Consider the following 20,855-nt stretch of genomic DNA (forward strand, 5'->3'; position numbering starts at 1 on the left):
CCTGGCAGGCTACAGTCCATGGGGTTGCAAAGAGTCAGACATGACTGAGAGACTATCGCTTTCACTTTTCACTTTACTAGCAGATCAACACAGTCTTTGAAATGGAGGGGCTTACGTAGGGTGAGTTTTAATGCCTCTAAAACTGGTTGTACATACTCCTTCACTGGTCTTGCTGCAGAGGAATCAGCATTTAGGCAGGATGTTTCACCAGACCAGGTTCTCTCCTAATTCTCTCACTTAAGATGAGTGGGGAGAGCGGCTTATGAAATATTTCCAAGAAGACAGAACTTGGGATTCACCATGACATGCTTAGTGGAAGTTTCTTCTATAAAATGCTGCTTTGAGCAATGGAAAAAGAATCCTCTTAAGGTAAACCAGAAATCATCTCTAGAATGCAAACCTATGTATCAGTCAGGATAACCTGATTATTATATGGGAAAATTTCTTACTGTTCCAGAAAACTATGCATTTAAATCTTAGAGCACAAAATGCGTCTAATTTGAATGCTACAGAAGTTTGTCTTTTAGTCATATTAATTAGTGGTTTATAACCAGTAAAAGGACCAGAAAGAAAGGAATCAAATTGTATTTAAGTGTTTTGAAATGTTCTCTTCAGGACTTTATACCTTATTCTTTAGTGAGGTAATACTGTCTTGCTGTTGTTGTTGTTTAGTAACTAAGCTGTGTCCGACTCTTTTGCAACCCCATGGACTGTAGCCCACCAGGCTCCAATGTCCATGAGATTTCCTAGTTAAGAATACTGGAGTGGGTTGCCATTTCCTTCTCCAGGGGATTTTCCTGACCCAGGGATTGAACCGGTGTCTCCTGCTTGGCAGGTATATTCTTTACCACTGAGCCCAGGGAAGCAACAACAATACTACCTTAAATGTGAATAATTAAGCATTCTATTTAAATACCTCTATCAGTTACTTGAGTCCACAGGAGGCCTGGCAAGTTGGGATACATAGCACTAAGCAAGACCATTCCCAGTTTATACATGTGCATCCTAAGAGTTGGTAAGACTGTTAGAGATAAACAATTAACAACTTAAAAGCTGAGCTGAAAATATAACCTTATATGGGGAAGGGGAGATAAATTAGGAGTTCGGGATTAATATATACATATTACTATATATAACATAGGTGAACAACAAGGACTTAATGTGTCGCACAGGGAATTATACTCTATATCTTGTGATAACCTATGAAAGAGGGAAAGTGTTAGCTGCTCAGTAGTGTCTGACTCTTTGCAAGCCCCATGAAGACAGCCTGCCAGGCTCCTCTGTCCACAGAATTCTCCAGGCAAGAATACTGGAGTGGGTAGCCATTCCCTTCTCCAGGGGATCTTCCTGACTCAGGGATTGAACACAGGTCTCCTGCCTTGCAGGCAGATTCTTTACCATCTTAGTCACCAGAGAGGGCTGTAATAAACTATAATGGAAAAGAATCTGAAAAAAGAATGCATGTATATACACATGCTGCTTCGTTGCTTCAGTCATGTTGGACTCTGCGCCCGCCTATGGACTGTAGCCTGCCAGATACCTGAATCACTTTGCTGTGTACTTGAAACTAAGAAAACATTGTAAATTAACTACACTTCAATAAAAAAACATAGTCTTATAAAATACTATTTCTATTCACTATTGGCAATGGTGAAAAAGATATTAACATCACAGCTCACTAGAAAACGCAGCTTAACACACAGCACACATTCAAAACACAGTTATTTGAAAGCTGATTCTGTCTTCTCCATCACTCCAAGTCAAATTTCCCAAAAGTAATTCTTATAGTTCTCTAATAGGTCTTTATTCTAAGCAAGCTCACCTTTCTTGTTAGCTCTGGTGCAGAATTTATAACACTTTGTAGGATACATCCTATGAGCAATTTCAATGTGCTTTAGTGGGAGTGATATATAATCTCCTGAAAATTCACCCCTTAAATAAGTCCTAATGGGCTCAGAGAACAGCAGTAGCTTAAGTGGATCTATTAAAAAAAGGTTGAGTGGGTCAGTGATTGGGATGGAGATACTCTCCCTTCAGTTACTGATCAAAATACATTGACAATCAGTCTAGTTTGGCCATTAAACACACACACACACACACACACACACACACACACACACACAGACCCCTCTATATAATTCACTTGTGGAATCAACGCTTGCTTTGTTCCATTGATCTGAATCATAGATTATGCGACAAAGGGAAGGTACCAGGCCATTTTCATTGCCTCCCTTAGAATCAGTCAGGGTTTTCTACACAGCACAGAGCAGCTTCACCTCCTGGCATAGGGAAATTAATTAGTACAGAGAACAAGGAGACACTTCTGTCAGCATTCTCAGAGAAGAAGACCTCTGTGTAATTTTCAAGGTGAAATGTGCTCCAATTCACTGTTTTCGATTTAACTTTCAGCAGACCCAATAGCCTCTCTCAGTCTTTAGCAACTGACCGCTGGGGCAGCCGTATTCTAATCTCGTGTGGCGCCACCCCTTAGGTGCCAGATCTGTGACAATCTGTCCATCTTCTCCAGGACTGAGTTTCCTCAGGTGTGAGGTGAGAGGGCTAAAGATCTTTTCAGGTGGAAAGGTCTATGAGTCGTGAGTTTCAACTATCTATGATCAGAGCATCTGGAAGAAAACAAAGAAATCCTAGAGCCTATTTTGAGAAAAACAATTTTTCTTCACAAAACCCAAACTTGTCATCATTTAAAGTAAAAAGGATAGAACACAGAAACAATCCACTGTATACAGCTGGTGTGAAAATGCTGAGAGAGCAAGTGAGGTGATGAACCTTCTGGCATTTCTTCCCAAAGTCTCAGGCTGCAGGCAGGCAGATGTGGTTCACCATCCTACAGACCGAGCTCCATGCGTCCAGCTAAGGGTGGCATTTTAGACTTCCTCTGCCAGCCTTTAGAGAATCCACATGTATGGACCTTTTTTTTTCCTTCAAATTTACAGAATCATTTTTATTTTTGCAGAGATACAATAAACTGGAAAGCCATCAAACACTGAGTGAAATTGTTCATTGGATAAAAAAAACATCTTGCTACCAGACTCTCAGATCATTGTGATTTAACAGAAGTCTGGAAAGGCAGGTTTAAAATTAACAATCACTCGCTATTCTAAACTCAGCAAGGACAGGGGCGGACTGCATTCCAGCAGAAAGGAACTTATATTAAATTCAACATTAAACAAGTCAACCAAGGAACTTAATAGGAGGGTTTTTTTTTTTTTCTACACCTGTGGTTAAATATTCTAATATTTTGATGTTTGTCAACAGCATCCTTTTGTGGGTATGGCCGTTACCTTGATTTTTTTTCTTTCTGTTTATTTCAAAGTTGACATTTTACAAGTTACTTAGGAACTGTTGAACCATGAAACTATATTTCATTGTCAAAAATGCTGAATGGTGAAATAATGACTAGCGTTCAGTGTGCCTCTTTATTTTATAATCTAGTTGAGCTACTAAATTTAGATGTGAACTAAGAGACTGTCTCTTCTGGGAAATAAGTTATTCCCCCCATTGCCTACAGGTTTATGAATGTTTGAATGTAAATATATGAATATATGAATGATTTAAGAACATAAACATATCACCACTCGTAATCATGTGCATTTTACTTGAACCACAATGTAGGTTTGGAATAGGTTTGTGAATAGAGCTTGTTTTCATGTAAATGGGATCAAGCGGTACCACTGGTTAGCTATTCAGGGAATCAGACAATACCACCCTTGCTGGAAGTGCTTCAGTAAGAATTTAATCCATGTACCTAATATTTGAACTCCAACTCTTGCTTCATATTCCTGTGGCCTAATCCAGATCTCATTGACTGACAATGACTCGAGGATGGTGTGAGACTTAACGTCATCTATTTATGTGTGGCACCTATTTCTGGCACCGACTATTTCAGGTTTCATCTTAGAGGTAGTGACTAAAGAGAGCTTTCTTTTCCTCTTGTGACATTCTTCAAAAAAAAAAAAAAAAAGCAGCCTGGTCTGCCTGCCTGCCTGTCCCTAGAAGCAGCATCTGTGTAATAACTCTGACAGAGAAACATCAACCCTACAAGACATAAAGAACTCCTGCAGTCCTGGGCTTCCCTGCTATAGGCACAACATGTATATTATGGGCATCACTGTACTTTTTAAGTTTCTAAACAGCGTACCCATCTCTGTGAGTATGAAGACAGACCACTTCCAAAGCATTTCTCTTGGAAATAATATCAGCATCACAGTGAGAGCAGCTTAATGTTTCACATTTACAAATGGGAAATTATAAACAGTCTGACATTCCAGCACTGACGACACCAGGAGGGAAAAAAAACCAATTCATGCATAGAAAAAAAAACCATTTATAAAATGAAACTTGGTGTATTTGGTTCATCTGAATACATAAATTCTCAATAGTTACTAGCTGTGTGTATATGTATATGGTATGAGTGTGTATGTATGTATGTATGTATGTATTACATCATATTATTATGTTGTGTATTTGGAATGAAAGCCTTAACTGAATATGTATTATGTATGTTGGTTATACAGGATCCTGTTGTTGGCTAGGGGAAAAAAGACTATTTTTCAAACATGTTGTGTGGCTATTTTTAACCTGAGAACATTAATCAGAAAAGAGCTTGAATCTTACTTCCTCTGCTTGTCTCTCTGGTACAAATGGGATGACATGGTGTGAGTGTCATAACACAAGGTATGACAAAGCCAGGCTGTTTTGATATTTGTGCAAAGGACACATTTAACTTGAAATCTCTTGGCTAGACCTGACTTTCCCCACATAATCAGAGCCCATCAGTGGGTGACCCTCGTCTAAATCTCCAAGAAGATCCTGCCCTCCTTCCCTCTCTCCGCTGCTCTCTGATCTGACTTTCATACTTAATCTGATCTAATCCTGCCAGCATTATCTTCATCTGTGCAATGAAACCTGGAGGATCCTTTCTCATATTTGGTGAGGAAAGGCATTTACTAAATTACTTGCTCAAATCATATGGTGAGGTTTTAGCTCCTTATTTTTGATTAGATGAGGGCTGTAGTATTGAGACACAATATCAATGATTAGTCAGAAATCTGGCTCTCCCTTTTTCTGGAAAAAGGCTTTCTGAAATTGGGTGCAGAGAGACTAAAATGGCCATGAAAAACTCAACTAAGAATGGAAGAAAATATTTAATTTTCACTGAGAAGTGTTTTTCTGGAGAAAACAGAAAACAAATCTAATTTCAGGGACTTAGGCAGAAAGTTTACCCACTAAAAATCTTATTAAATAATAATAATTTTAAATAAAAACATCCTGGAGATTACATTCCATTCATTCAACTCTCACATAAGGAAAATCTTCTCTAGGTTATGGATCTTGTGTTTGGGTTTATCAATAGAAGAGAACTCCTTTAGAATCAGAACTTGTGTTTTCAAATTCATAGTGTCATTTTAAAAATCTTTAGAAAACTACATAAGATCTTACTCTTAACAGGAAATACTGTGAATTGTCATGTTTCTCATATGCTGAAATAATTATTCAACACAGGCAGAAAATACATAAGATTAGTTGAAATCATTATTAAGGTTTGATACATATTTATCCTGTAACTTAGGGATGAGACTTTCATTAACAATAAGTAGATTGGGCTAAAAGGGAAGACAAAATATCTCATGTAAATTATTTTTAAAAGGCAAGCATCTGACAGAGATTTTACTATTATTATTTGCATAACAATAAAATGGAATTTTATAATTCTTGTTTTAAGTATAATTAAATATCATAATTGAAGACACTGGAAATACTAGATAGCAAATATACATTTTAAGAAAGGCTATTTCCCTAAAGATATTCTACAGATATGTTTATATGCTGAAGTGTATATGTGTGCACACACAAACACATCTATATATTCCCTTATATCAATAGTCAGATCTCTCCTAAGAAGTAAGCTAATTGAGCTGTTTGTGTTGATAAACTCCTTTTTCTCCAGACTATTCCTCCCTGAGCCATAATTATTTGCAATTTGCCTAAGTCGTCCATTTACTGATACGTCAAGCATGAAACAGAGGCAATTCCAGAAAATGGAAATGCTTCTCAAAATCAATCTTTGGGAAATAATGTGGTAGAAGTTACTGTGTGATAGAAGACTACCTTATAACTGTCACATGGAGATGAATATTAATTTGTGGAGGTTAAGGCGGCTTTGTGCCTCATTTGTTGACTCTGCTTCACCGTCAGCAGAGCAGCACAGCCCAATTACTCCAGCAAAGCTATTTTTTATTCTAACAGGAGTTTTATGATTTTTATGTACTTACCAGTCAGCACACATAACAATGTCAAAATGTCCTTCCAGTTGAGAGACATCTGTCTCATTATCCCATCGTAAAACGCTTGAGAAGAAAAAGATTTTAAAAATTATACTTAGCGTTTTTTTTTTAACTTTTGATTTTGAGCTATTAACATTATTTTTGTGGCACTTGAAATTACTTAAAAAGTATATACAAATTATTTCAAAAGGCATAATAAAAAACAAAAACTAGGGATGTAACTGTCTGTTCCATATTTTATTTAGTCTTCAAATCTAGGAGAGGAAGAATTCTCTATTCAAATACAATAGTTAGGTTTTTGCCAGTTCTTATAGGCTTGTGTAGACATACTAGGGAAAAATATCGTATCTTGACCGGCATCATTAGAATGAGTCCAGACTCTTAACATCAATGAAAGTACATAATAAAATCAAAGTGCTCCCCATCTACTGGAATACAAACTTATACAAAATAAATGATTTACATGGTTAAACATCCTCCTTGCAAGGCATAGGACACAGATTCGATCCCTGGTCCAGGAAGATCCCACAAGCTGTGGGGCAACTAAGCCCATGTACCACAACTACTGAAGCTCGCAAGCCTAGAGCCCGTGGTTTGCATCAAGAAAAGCCACTGAAATGAGAAGCCTGGGAACTGCAACTAAGGTAGCCCTGCTTGCTGCAACCAGAGGAAGCCCACACAAAAACGAAGACCCCGCACAGCCAAAATAAGTAAGTAAATCTAAAATATAAAATAAATGATGTGAAACTTGGTGCTTGGCATATCAACTGCATTTCTTATTGATGAATACTTTGGCAAGATGGAAGAAAAGAATACCAAGTTTCCTTTGGGAGTTCTCAGTTTTCAGGCATATTTTAAAATTCACCTTTTAGGACATTTAGTCTCTAAAAGAAGAAGAGGTTTTAAACCTCACGTAATAACAATAATTAATAACATGTATTTGAAAATTCTAGTTATTCTTATGATGCCAACCAGAGATGTTGTTACTCTCAATTAATAACTGTGATGATTAGCATTTTATCATATTAAAGTATTTAATGACTCCTCTTCCCACCTCATCAACTGTGATTTGCAGTATTACTTTTCAAAGTGAAATTCTGCTCCTATTATCTATTTTGATTATTATTTAAAACTAAACTGCGTGAGCATAGCCTACTCTGGCAAGTTATATTTGCTTATCTTAGTGGGTTCTTTATTTCTCCTAGATCTTTCCTTGTTTGGATATAGAAATAAATCTTATTTTAGTAAGTCCTAACGTTCTTTTCAAATATTAATACATTAATATACATCTATGCTGGTAACTTTTTTAAGGTAGAAAGATTAACCACATCACCATGAAAATACCTGTACAGACTGAACATCAGTTATTCATTCACTCATTTGGCTCATCCTTAGTGAGCACCTACTATGTGGCAGGCCCTGCTGTGTCTCACAAGCCATGCTTCACAGAGGCAGCATTGGCTACGTAAACCTGTATGTCAGATGCTGCGCCCTGTGAGTTATGTCAGCATACAGACTCAGAGCGCCATGGAGGGTTTTCCAGAAGAAGCAGATAACCTCTTTGTTCACAGGTCCTGTGACATACGGATGAGCTTTATAAATTCTCTGTAGTGTTGTACTTGCCCAGGCCTATTGGAGAGCTGAGAAATGGAGGAAACCAGGAAACCCTTAAGATATTAGTGCTGTTTCATATCTAGATTGATTCCTCAAAGACCCCACACACCTGGGGAGAATGGGAAGCAACAAATATCACCTTTTCTAGAAACACTGAGGCTTCCGAGTGCAGCTGGGACTCAGGCTCAGTGGGAGAGTGAGCCTTCATCAGAGACTTGAGCGTCTTTGAGAGTTTCCACATGAACAAGACAATTTAAAATATAAAAGTAACATCTCCATTACATAAATTTTGGGGAAAAAAAGAAAAGGATTAAAATTATTCATCTTACCATTCATGAACCATCATTTAGAAGATCCTTCTAATATATGTGTAATGACTAACATACCAGAACAGAAACTGCAGGAAATGCTGTGGTGAGATTGGATATCGGATTCCTGAGGTGCTTCAGCCCCTCAGTTTGACAAAGACCAACCAGAGAGACGGGGATCTAAACACTAATGGGTTGTGGGTTGGTACAGCAGAGATAACGAGTCGCAGTTCTAAAAGAAATGGAAATGCTCAGCTTGGCCACATGGACCACGACACATTCCCTAAAGGCATTGCCCTAAAGGCACTTCCCCCCACTTTTCATGAAGTGTATGGCTAGCTGTCCCTGTAACTGTGAGCAAATAACAGAGAGGGAGAGGAGTATGGACAGAGTCCAGTTTTGACACGACAGATGTGGTGGCGGAGGCAGTGGTTTAGTTGCTAAATCGTGTCCAACTCTTACAATCCCGTGGACTGCACCCTGCCAGGCTCCTCTGTCCATGGGATTTCCCAGGCAAGAATAGTGGAGTGGATTGCCATTTCCTTCTCCAGGGATCTTCCTGACCAGGGATCGAACTCATGCCCCCTGCATTGCAGGTGGATTCTTTACCAGCTGAGCTACCAGCGAAGCCCATGACAGGCAGACCTGAGTTTAAACACTGGTTCCTTCCTTTACCAGCTGTGTGATTTGGGCAATTATTTCACTTCCCTGAGTTTGTTGTCTTATCTGTAAATGGAGATAACAATGACCACCTTCTTGAACAATGTAAGGGCACCATTCACACTATATTATGAGTTCTACTGGTCACACAGCAAACAATGAAACTGGTGCCTCGGGGAGGGGCGGACTCAAGTGGCTTCTATCTGGGAAGGCTATGATAGACTTCAATATTCAAGGAGCTGGTCCTTCCAACTCTGATGGTCTTGCCCTCCCTCTCCTCTGACACTCAGACGTCAGTCATGTACACTAGAGCAGTGCTTTAGCTGTGAGGCAGGACCAGATTTTTTGTTATTGTTTATAGCCAATCTGTTGCAGATCATTACTTTTGTAAAATACAATAACAAATGAATAGACAAATGAGATTTTTAAAAACCAAAGACATTCTGAATACAAGTCCACTGATCATAGGCTTGGATGGCACAGTAGTGTCTCTACACATTTCCTTCCATTTCTGAACTTACCTCCTTGCAGCTCAGTAATGTATAGTTTGCAAACTGATATCAGTCTTTGGCCCCCTCATTAAGTAGCCCGGCTCTCAGTCCTTGTCTTTACCGATAACTGCAACACTGAACTACTCTCCAACAGCCCCACTTCTCACAGTTCACCTCTTCTAGTAAGGACTTTGATGCAAACCATTCTTCAATCTTCAGTTCAGTTCAGTTGCTCAGTCGTGTCTGACTCTTTGTGACCCCATGAACTGAACACCACAGGCCTCCCTGTCCATCACGAACTCCCGGAATTTACCCAAACTCACATCCATTGAGACCATGATGCCATCCAGTCATCTCATCCTCTGTTGTCCCTTTCTCCTCCTGCCTTCATTCTTTCCCAACATCACGGCCTTTTCAAATGAGTCAGCCCTTCACATCAGGTGGCCAAAGTATTGGAGTTTCAGCTTCAACATCAGTCCTTCCAATGAACAACCAGGACTGATCTCCTTTAGAATGGACTGGTTGGATCTCCTTGCAGTCCAAGGGACTCTCAGAGTCTTCTCCAACACCACAGTTCAAAAGCATCAATTCTTCAGTACTCAGCTTTCTTTATAGTCCAACTCTCACATCCATACATGACTACTGGAAAAACCATAGCCTTGACTAGACAGACCTTTGTTGACAAAGTAATGTCTCTGCTTTTTAATATGCTGCCTAGGTTGGTCGTAACTTTCCTTCCAAAGAGTAAGCATCTTTTAATTTCATGGCTGCAGTCACCATCTGCAGTGATTTTGGAGCCCAAAAAAATAGTTAGCCACTGTTTCCACTGTTTCCCCATCTATTTGCCATGAAGTGATGGGACCGGATGCCATGATCTTCGTTTTCTGAATGTTGAGCTTTAAGCCAACTTTTTCACTCTCCTCTTTCACTTTATCAAGAGGCTCTTTAGTTCTTCTTCACTTTCTGCCATAAGGGTGGTGTCATCTGCATATCTGAGGTTATTGATATTTCTCCCAGCAATCTTGATTCCAGCTTGTGCTTCTTCCAGCCCAGCGTTTCTCATGATGTACTCTGCATATAAGTTAAATAAGAAGGGTGACAATATACAGCCTTGACGTACTCCTTTTCCTATTTGGAACCTATCTGTTCCATTCCAGTTCTAACTGTTGCTTCCTGACCTGCATACAGGTTTCTCAAGAGGCAGGTCAGGTGGTCTGGTATTCCCATCTCTTTCAGAACTTTCCACAGTTTCTTGTGATCCACACAGTCTTCAGTCTTACTGGTCTACAATCTGCTGATCTTCTTACTCTGTCACTGGTCCTTCTCCTTCATGTTTATCTTCCCTACTTGCCCAGCCAGGCCCTGTAGCTAACCATCTTAACTACTCCCTGGTGCACACCCTCTGCTATCTCGTCCCTCTCTTGCATTTTCATATTTGTTAAATCCAGCTCCCCGCCTGCGCCAAGACTGCATCTGTGCAGCTGAATGTGGTTGGAGAAACACACAGGCATCCTGATTGGCTTTGCTTTAAATTCATGACCATGGAGACTTCCCTGGTGGTCCAGTAGTTAAGACTCTGCCTTCCAATGCAGGGTGTACACGTTCAATCCCTGGTTGGGAAGCTAAGGTGCCACATGCCTTGCGGCCAAAAAACCAAAAAACATAAAAGATACACATCAAAAAAAAATGTGACCGTGAACCACAGCGGATTCTTTATGTTTGGCAGTTGTCTTTTCATTTCCCTTCCCCATTTATTCTCCCGGTCTCCTACCTCATTATTTTGCACCAACTTCACTCTTTTCAAAGTTCTAACACTTCCTTCTTTATCCTTACTTTCAGCTGATGACCTTGCTTCTTACTTTATTGTCAAAATTGCAGCAATCAGATGAGAACTTCCTCAAACTCTCACCATTACACTTATATTCCTAGCAGCATCTGCACGTGCATACTCTGTTTCCTATCTATTATCACGGATGAATTAGCCATACACTTATCTAAAGCCAATACTTCCTCTTAAAGATGAGGGCCATTCCCCTTTCATTTATTCTACAGCATAGTTCTAACAATTCTTCCTTCTCTCTCCTATATTATCAGAGTTCTTTCCTTTCTACTGGATTACTTCCATCAGTATTCAAACATTCAAACAGCTATTTCCCCCCTCTTAAAATATCCTCTCTTCACTCTACCCTCCCTTCTGGTTATTGCTCCAATTCCCTCTTACATCTCTGTAGCAAAACTGCATGAAAAAGTTGTTTAAACTCTATTTTCAATTTCTCTCCTCCCAGTCAGGCTTTTGTCCCCACTGTTTCACCAAAAATGCTCTTGTAAAATTCACCAAAGATCTCCACATTGTTAAATTCAGCTCAGTTTTTACTCATCTTATTTAACCTACCAGTCTGTACCATTCCCATTAGCTCCAGACTCATATATCCAACTTCCTATTTTAATATTGCCACTTGGGTGTCTAATAGACATCTCAAACTCAGTATCTCCAATAATGAGTTCCTCATCATCTTTCCCCAAATTCATAGCATTCACTATCTTTCTCATCTTGTCAATTCTCAGGCCAAAACCCTTGACTTTTAATTTTTTTACACCCCATGTTGAGTATGCTAGGAAATGCAGTCAGTTCCACTTCTGAAATATGTCAAAATCCAAGTGTTCTCTATTTCCACTGCTCCCATCCTGGTCTAAACTACCCTCTTCTCTAATCTGAGTTACTGTGTAGTCTCCTAATTGGTTTTCCTGCTATAATCCTACATTTCCTGCTCAAGGGAGCAGGCAGAGAGATCCTTTTAAAATAGAAAATATGAAATCATGAGCCTTCTCTATTTACTACCTTCTAACGGCTCCTCTCTTCACACAGAGTAAAAGCCACACAGTCTTTACATTGAACTATAAGACCCTAAGCAATCTAGGTACCATTCTGACCTCAGCTCCCATTACTCTCCCCCTTATTCCCTTTGCTCTAGCAACACCAATCTCTTTATGATTTCTTGAAAACACTAGGGATATACTTCTCCCTTAGGGCCTTTAAATTGGCTGCTTCCTCAGTGTGATGCTCTTCCTCCAGACATCCCTAGGGCTTGTTCCCTTACCTCCTTCCAGTCTGCTTGAACGTTGTACCTTCTCAGAGTGGCTTACACTGATCATTCTACTTAAAGCTGTAATCATTCATTTCTACTGCAGCATTCCTGAACCCCCTTAACCTGCTCTTCATTTTTTTTGATAGCAATTGTTATCCTTTAATATGCTATATAACTAAATCATTAATTTTTAAAATTCTTTTTCTCCAGTAGAAGATAAACATCCTAGGGAAAGAGATTTCTAAAACCTGTTTTGTACCATGATGTATTTTTCACTGCCTAGAACAATCTGTGACACATGACAGCTGCTCAGTAAACATGCCATTTGAATGAACTGTGTATGAATATACTTGGCAGAGTGTCTCGCATATAGAAGGCACTCAAGAAACACAGGTTCCTACATTAAGTTGTTCTTTGAATAGAATGTGTAGATTAAGTAGACATGGAGGCCACTTAAAATGCTTTCTCAGGATTTACTTTAGGTAATGATGGAGTTATATGCACCTTGTTTACCCTACTGCCCAGAACAACTAAAAACATATATGTGTGTGTGTATATATATATATAAAATAAGTTTTATATTTTATAATATATAAAATAATAGTTTTATTTATTTAAAATATATAAATAATAGTTTCCAAGACACTAAGAGTCAGCAACAAATGATGGTGATCCTTGAGCAAGGGGTAAAAATAAAATGAGCCCTACCATGGCCCCATTCTACTGTCTTGAGAGGGTTTCCAGGCCACAGTACAAGGAGGGTAAACTGAGCTGGAACTAGGTGGATTCTTTGAGCTAAGGAGATGGTGCTAAGAATCTGAGGAAACCAAGACAGTTATCGTTTCCAGTATTGAGTATCAGATAGGAGAGTGCTGCACAGACAGTCTATGGATAGTCCCCCTGAGAAGTATTCTGCAAGTACTGATTGGACCATGTGTATGAGGAAACTCCTTGAGGTTGGAAAAGAACCACCTGAGAAGATTGGAGGGGACTGGCCACACAAGGCCAGGAAGTGCAGCTGTTCTCAGCAGCCAGACTACAGAGCCTCCTAATCCGCAGGGCACTGAGTGGTGTTCTCAGATGGATCTTGTCTCAGCAGTGGAGAATAACTAGCTCTAGACTAAATGCTGCTTTGGTTCTGCCGAATAAATCTTAACAGTGATACTCAAAAGATCAAATTATTTCAAAACAATGTAACTGTGTCCCAGAATGAAACAGAATCATTTATAGAAATATAAAAACATTCAGATACTAAAAAGGTAAAATTGAAAATACTTGGTATACAATCAAAGATTACCAGACATGCAAAAAGTCAAATAATAAAGCCCATAATGAGGAGGAAAACTGAATAATTGAACTTGACACAGATGTTAGAATTCACAAAGGTATTAAACTAGATATCACAATGATATTTGCTGTATTAAAAAGGTAAGTAGAGACACAAAGGATACTTTGAAAGTACTTCTAATGAGGAAGACTACAATGTCTGAGAAGAAAATACATTGGATGGAATTCAAAGCAAATTAGACATTTTAGGAGAAAAAAAATCAGTGAACTTGAAGACAAAGCAATGGATACTATCCAAAATGGAAATATAAAGAGAAAAAAAAATAGAAATAAAACAAAAGAATATCAGCAAGTGAGCTGTGAAGCAAATTTGTGTCCTAATATATGTGTTATTGGAGTTCCCAAAGGACAAAAGAGGGGGAGACAGAAAAAAATATCTGAAGAAATAATGGCTAAAATATTTTCAAATTTAATAAAAACTATTAACCCACAGATCAAGAAATTTCAACAAACTCCAAGCACAAGAAACATAATGACAACTACAAGGCATATAATAAATCCAATCAAATTGTCTGAAAACAGTGATAAACAGAAAATCTGAAAAGCACCCAGAGGAAAAGACACATTATTCAAAGAAAGATATGGATGATAGTATATTTCTTTTGAGAAATATGCAAGTCAGGAGACAGTGGAATGACATCTTTAAAATACTAAAAAGAAAAAAGTATGCCAACCTTTTGTATGGCCAACCTATTGCTTGGCCACTCACAACGTTTTTTTTTTGTTTTTTTTTTAAGGTGAAATAGACGTTTTCAGACATACAAAAGTTGCAAGAATTAATCACCAGCAGATCTTTACACAAAAAGTGTAAAGAAAGTCTTTTAGGTAGAAGAAACATCAATACCAGATGAAAATATGGATCTATAGAAAGGAAGGATGAGAACTATAAATTATAACTAAGTGAGTAAATATATAAGATTCTTTTCTTATTACTTAACTGTCTTAAAAATATAGTTGACTGGCTACACAAATAAGCATTGTAGGGTTTATAACATATGAATAAATAAAATAGAGGATAATAATAGTGTAAGAGTGGGAAGGGAGTAATAAAAGAATACTTTTGTAAAGTTTTCATAGTACAGATGAAGTGGTATGTCATTTAAGGATAGACTGTGGTAAGTTAAAGGTATATACTATAAAACCTAAAGCAACCACCAAAATAACTATATCATATATACATCATGATCAAGTCAGGTTGATCAAGTGAGGGAATGAAAGAAAGTTTATAGTTTAAAGTTTAAAACATGGTCTCATAGTTTAAAATTAATCAATATAATTCATCATATATATGAACTAGAAAAATGTGATAATTTCAATAATTGCAGAAAATCCACTGACAAAGTTGAATACCTATTTCTGATAAAAATTCTCAGCAACCAAAGGCAAAAAGGGAACTTTCTTAACCTGAAGAAGATTATCCATGAAAAATGTGGAGCTAGCAGCATATCACATTTGGGCTCCCCAGGGGCTCAGCAATAAAAAGTCTGCCTACAATGTAGGAGATGCGGGTTCAGTCCCTGGGTGGGAAGATTCCTGGGAGACAAAAATGGCAACCCACTCCAGTATCCTTGCCTTGGAAATCCCAGGGACAGAGGAGCCTGGTGGGCTACAGTCTGTGGGGCCACAAAAGAGTCATCCATGACTAAGCAACCAACCAACCAACAACCAACATCATACTTCATGGTGAAAGACCAGATGCTTTCTACCTAACATCAGCAACATGAGAATGATGTTTCTCTCACTATTCAATACTGCACTAGAGATTCTAGCCAGTGCAATAAGGCAAGGCAAAAAAGGCATCAAGAGTGGAAAGGAAGAAGTAAAATTGTCTTTATCAGTGGGCAATATGTTCGTCTACGTAGACTATCCAATGAGACAGACAGAAAAGTAAGAAGAAATAATAAGTGAGTTTAATACAATTATGGGATACAAGATCAATACACAAAATTTAATTGTATTTATACAAACAACAAAATAATTGAAAATTTAAATTTCTAATTCCATACCATTTACAATAATATTTTAAAAAACATACCATTTACAATAGCATATAATATGAAATAGTATTTCAGTGGACAAAGGGGGTATTTTCAACAAATAGTACTTTAATAATTAGATATCCATATATAAAAACCTTAAATCCATATCTCACACCATATGGATGTGAAATGGGTCAACTTAAAATGGATCAGAAGCCTAAACATTAAACCTAAAATTATAAACCTTGTAGATGAAAACACTAGAGAAAATCTTTGTACCCTTGGCTTAAGAAAAGATTTCTTAGATATGACACAAGATGCATGATCCATAAAAGAAAACATTGGTAAGTTAGACTTTATTAAAATTAAAAATTTCTGCATTTTGAAAGATGCCAGGAGGAGAATGGAAAGACACGCTACAGGCTGGGAGAAAATAGCATATATTTTTGCAAATCATGTATTTGATAAACAGCTTATATCCAGAACATATAAAGAACTCTGGGTGTGTTAACAATAAGAAAACAAGCAACCCAATTAAAAAAGAAAATGAGTAAGGCATTTGAATAGATACTTCACCAAATAAGATATATAAGTGGCAAATAAGCACATGAAAAGATACCCAACATCATTAGTCATTAGGGAAATTCAAATTAAAATCCTAATGAGATTATCACTACATACATATTAGAAGGGCTATCATTTAAAGATTGACTACATTGAGAGGTGATGACAATGTGAAAAAATGGAACTCTCTGATACCACTGAGGGGAATATAAAATACAACCACTTTGGAAAACAGTTTGGCACCTTCCTTTAAAAGTTAAATCTATGCCTGTCTAAGATCTAACTGGTCCAGTTCTAGGTATTTATTCTACCTAGAATAATGAAGTGAAAGGATATACCCATACAAAACACATATCCATCTAACCATACATGTACCTAAGTGTTCATAACAGGTTTACTTGTAACAGCCCCAGACTGGCAACAACTCAAAGTTCATCAGTGGGTGAAAGGACTAAAAAACAAATTGAGGTATAGCCATACAGTGGGAGAATACTCAGAAATAAAGTGGAAAGAACTATTGATACATGCAACAATACAGGTGATCTCAAAACAGTTTTGCTGACTGAAAGGACATCGAGGGAAAAAGCACATACTGAATGATCTCATTTATTTAAAACTTTAGAAAATATAAACTAATATATAATAAAAGAAAGCAAATCAGTGGTTTCCTGGAGAGGGAGGGAACTTCAAGGGTCAGAAAGGAGGGGGTGATAAGACATGATCAGTATTTCAATTATGGTGATGGTTTCAGGGGTGTATACAAATTTCAAAACTTCTAAAATTATACATACAGTTTATTGGATTTCAGTTTTACCACAGTGAAACAGTTAAAAATTTAAAAAGAAATGCTTTCTGAAAGACAGCAGAGTATATATACATACATATAACTAGGTCCCTTGCCTATATGAGCTTACAATCTAAGGCATAACAATCATAGGTAAAGACATGTAAAGATGGTTTTATCAATCACCCAAATCATCTCAATGCGTTACTTGTAATTGACATTAAGGTAAAATGTATGTGTCTCCATTTTATTTCATCATAATATCAAATTTTTCTGTTTAAAATGAATTACAAAGAAAAGTACCATTTTATAGATAGAAACATAAAATCAACAATAATTACAGGACACATGCTTTAACAATCTTTGGAGAAGGCGATGGCACCCCACTCCAGTACTCTTGCCTGGAAAATCCCATGGACGGAGGAGCCTGGTAGGCTGCAGTCCATGGAGTCACTAAGAGTTGGACACAACTGAGTGACTTCACTTTCACTTTTCACTTGCATGCATTGGAGAAGGAAATGGCAACCCACTCCAGTGTTCTTGCCTGGAGAATCCCAGGGACAGGAGAGCCTGGTGGGCTGCCGTCTCTGGAGTCACACAGAGTCGGACACAACTGAAGTGACTTAGTAGCAGCAGCAGCTTTAACAATCTTAATATTTATAAGCATGTCAAACCTGTTGAGTTTAACAGTATAGTACAACAGAAAGAATACTAAACTTCATAGCTCGGAAGCTCGATTTCAAATACTAGCTCCCTCACAAGCCAGTCAGGCTGAGAGATGCTCTGAATATCACTGCCCTCAAATACAAAAAAGGAGACAGTAATAGTGGCATTCCATGATGATAATGAATTGAATGAAAGAGTAATACAAGTGTATTATGAGTGCTCAATAAATATTAGTTTCCCTTCCCTTACTCTTGCACTAACTTGTGTCTTTTCATTCTGGCTTTGAGGTTGGAGTTTCAACCTGAAATGCAGAGCCAAGTCAATTTCTAACAGGACTCTCACCCTGTGATCTAAATTCACATTGAAAAAAATTTCTCAGTAGATGACCTTACTGAGAGCCTGAGATTAGCTGATACCATCTTTTCCCTCTTCTTCATATTCTCCTCTTCTTTATCTTTTCTCTCTCCTCTTGTCACAAAGGAAGTAGGGTCACTCATCCTTTCAAAGAGAATCCACTCCCAACCTGTGTGCAGGATAAAATCACTCCTCCTCTTTCCTCCGAGTGCAGAGGTTTGCAAACCTGGGTGTGTATCAGAATCCTCAGAAAGTCTGTTAAAATACAGATCACTGGGTTTCAATCCCAGAGTTTCTGATTCAGTATGTCTGGGGTGAGACACACTGAAATGCTTGAGAATCTGCATTTCAAACAAATGTCCAAGTGATGCTGAGGCTGCTGGTCTGGGGGCTTTACTTTGAGAAGTACTACTCTAGGTCCTTGTTCCATCCAGTGCTGGGCCCCATCACACTCATTTCTTCTTCCTCAGCTGTTGTGCCATGCCTGCCAACATGCCCACCCCTCCCAGCAACTCTGCTTCCCTCTAGTCCACATCCATCAACATTTTGCAGGAATAGCCTACTCTCATTACTTCACCTGCCCTGGCAAGACGACCTTTCTCACAACAGTCACTGCAACTGCTCTGCAATTTGCTTGACCTCCAGCAATCTTCAGCAGCTGACACTGCTGATCACCCTCTCCACTGAAATTAATAACACAAGTTGTACTAGTCATAATCACAGAATCAGAGATATTTGAAATGGAAAATATAATTAGTAAAACTATCACTGTGTTTTTCATTCTGAAATCTCAAAACACTTTACTAGCCCTCCTTAACCAGTGTAGAATTCACTGGTCACCAACATAGGGGGTTCCTGATTGCATGCTCAGTTGCTTCAGTTGTATCTGACTCTTTGCGACCCTGGGGACTGTGGCCCACCAGGCTCCTCTGTTTGTGGGATTTCCCAGGCAAGAATACTGGAGGAGGTTGCCATTTCCTCTTTAAAGGGATCTTTCTGACCCAGGGATGGGACCCTGCATTGGCAGGCAAGTTCTTTTACACTAGAGCCACCTGGGAAGCCCAATAGGGGGTTCAAACGTTAGGCAAATCCTCTGGACTCTGAAGGAAGTTTTTTGTCCATTTAATTGCAAATAAAAACACAGAACAAGAGGATTGGGATCAGCTTTAAAGTCAGTCTAGAAACAGGAGTGATAGCCTGGAGCAGCAGGTCTCAAACTTTAGTATCAGAATCATCTGTAGAGCTACAGTGATTTAAGAAAAACAATCTGATTATCTCTATACATGCTGAAAAGGCATCAGCTAAAGCACCATATGGATTTATGACAAAATCTTTTAAAAACAGGAATCAATAGAAAATTCCTTACGAAGATAAAAATATCATTTCTTTTTCAACTCATAGGCTAATGCACATTTAATGGTGAAATACTAGAGGATTCCCAACAAAGTTAGACTCAAACATATTTAATATCATTTTGGGATTTTTTTTTAATCCAATAAAATTATACAAGAGAAGAAAAAAGATACAAGAATCAGAAAGAAGTAAAAAGTCTCATCATTTGCAAATGATGCGATTGTTTATTTGGAAAATTCAAGAGACTAGGTTGACAAGGTATTAGAAGTAATAACTCATTGAACTGACTAAACATTTGCTAGACAAAATCCTATAGCTTTCTTTATATACACACATACAAATAAAATAATAGTTAGAAAATAATGAAAGAAAAGAGGTCATTTATAAAAGAAACAGAAAAAGGTTTCTAAAAATAAATTTAGAAATGAAACATTTTAAATGCTAGTGAAACACCTAAAAAAGCTTAAAAAGAAAACTACTTGTTCTTGAATAGAAGATTCAGTCATAAGACAGCATCTTAGTAAATTAATTTATATATATTTTTTCAGTCAAAATGAAAATACCAACATGATTTTAGAATATTCTAGGAAGAAAGAATGATGGCAAGAGACTAGTTTTTATAGATATGAAAATATATTACAAACTTTAGTAATTTACACAGTTTGATAAGGCTGTAAGAATAGACAAAGTCCACTTCTGAAAATTTGCTCTGTAGATATTTGTTGTTGCTCAGTCGCTCAGTTTTGTCCAACTCTTTGCGACCCCATGGACTGCAGCACGTCAGACTTCCCTGTCCTTCCCCATTTCCTGGAGTTTGCTCAAACTCTTGTCCATTGAGTCAGTGATGCCATTTAACCACCTCATCCTCCGTTGTCCCCTTCTCCTCCCACCTTCAATCTTTCCCAGCATTAGGGTCTTTTCTAATGAGTTGGCTCTTTGCATCAGGTGGCCAAATTATTGGAGTCTCAGCCTCAGCATCAGTTCTTCCAATTAATATTCAGGGTTGATTTCCTTTAGGATTGACTGTCCTTGTATTCCAAAGGACTCTCAAGAGTCTTCTCCAACACCAGAGTTCAAAAACATCAATCTTTGGTGCTCAGCCTTCTTTATAGTCCAACTCTCACATCTATACATGATTACTGGAAAAACTATAGCTTTAACTATATGGATCTTTGTCAGCAAAGTAATGTCTCTGCTTTTTAATATGCCATCTAGGTTTGTCATAACATTTCTTCCAAGGAGCAAGCATCTTTTAACTTCAAGGCTGCAGTCACCACCCATAGTAATTTTGGAACCCAAGAAAATAAAGTCTGTCACTGTTTCCATTGTTTCCCCATTTATTTG

The 20,855-nt window shown here is 37.9% G+C and overlaps 1 protein-coding gene across 5 annotated transcripts in view; it reads right to left on the reverse strand.

The window, feature by feature from the left end:
* CAMKMT (calmodulin-lysine N-methyltransferase) overlaps positions 1–20,855 on the reverse strand; it is a 415,590-nt gene that overhangs the window by 20,504 nt on the left and 374,231 nt on the right. For 3 of the 5 annotated variants that reach the window (XM_069583414.1, XM_069583412.1, XM_069583413.1), the window contains one exon: positions 6,294–6,368. The exons of the other annotated variants lie outside the window; for them this stretch is intronic. In XM_069583414.1, coding sequence (XP_069439515.1) covers positions 6,294–6,368 — 75 coding nt within the window. The remainder of the gene's footprint in view (positions 1–6,293; positions 6,369–20,855) is intronic. 5 annotated transcript variants of the gene reach the window in all.

The sequence above is a fragment of the Ovis canadensis genome, chromosome 3, assembly GCF_042477335.2.
Source record: "Ovis canadensis isolate MfBH-ARS-UI-01 breed Bighorn chromosome 3, ARS-UI_OviCan_v2, whole genome shotgun sequence".
Taxonomy (NCBI): Eukaryota; Metazoa; Chordata; class Mammalia; order Artiodactyla; family Bovidae; genus Ovis; species Ovis canadensis.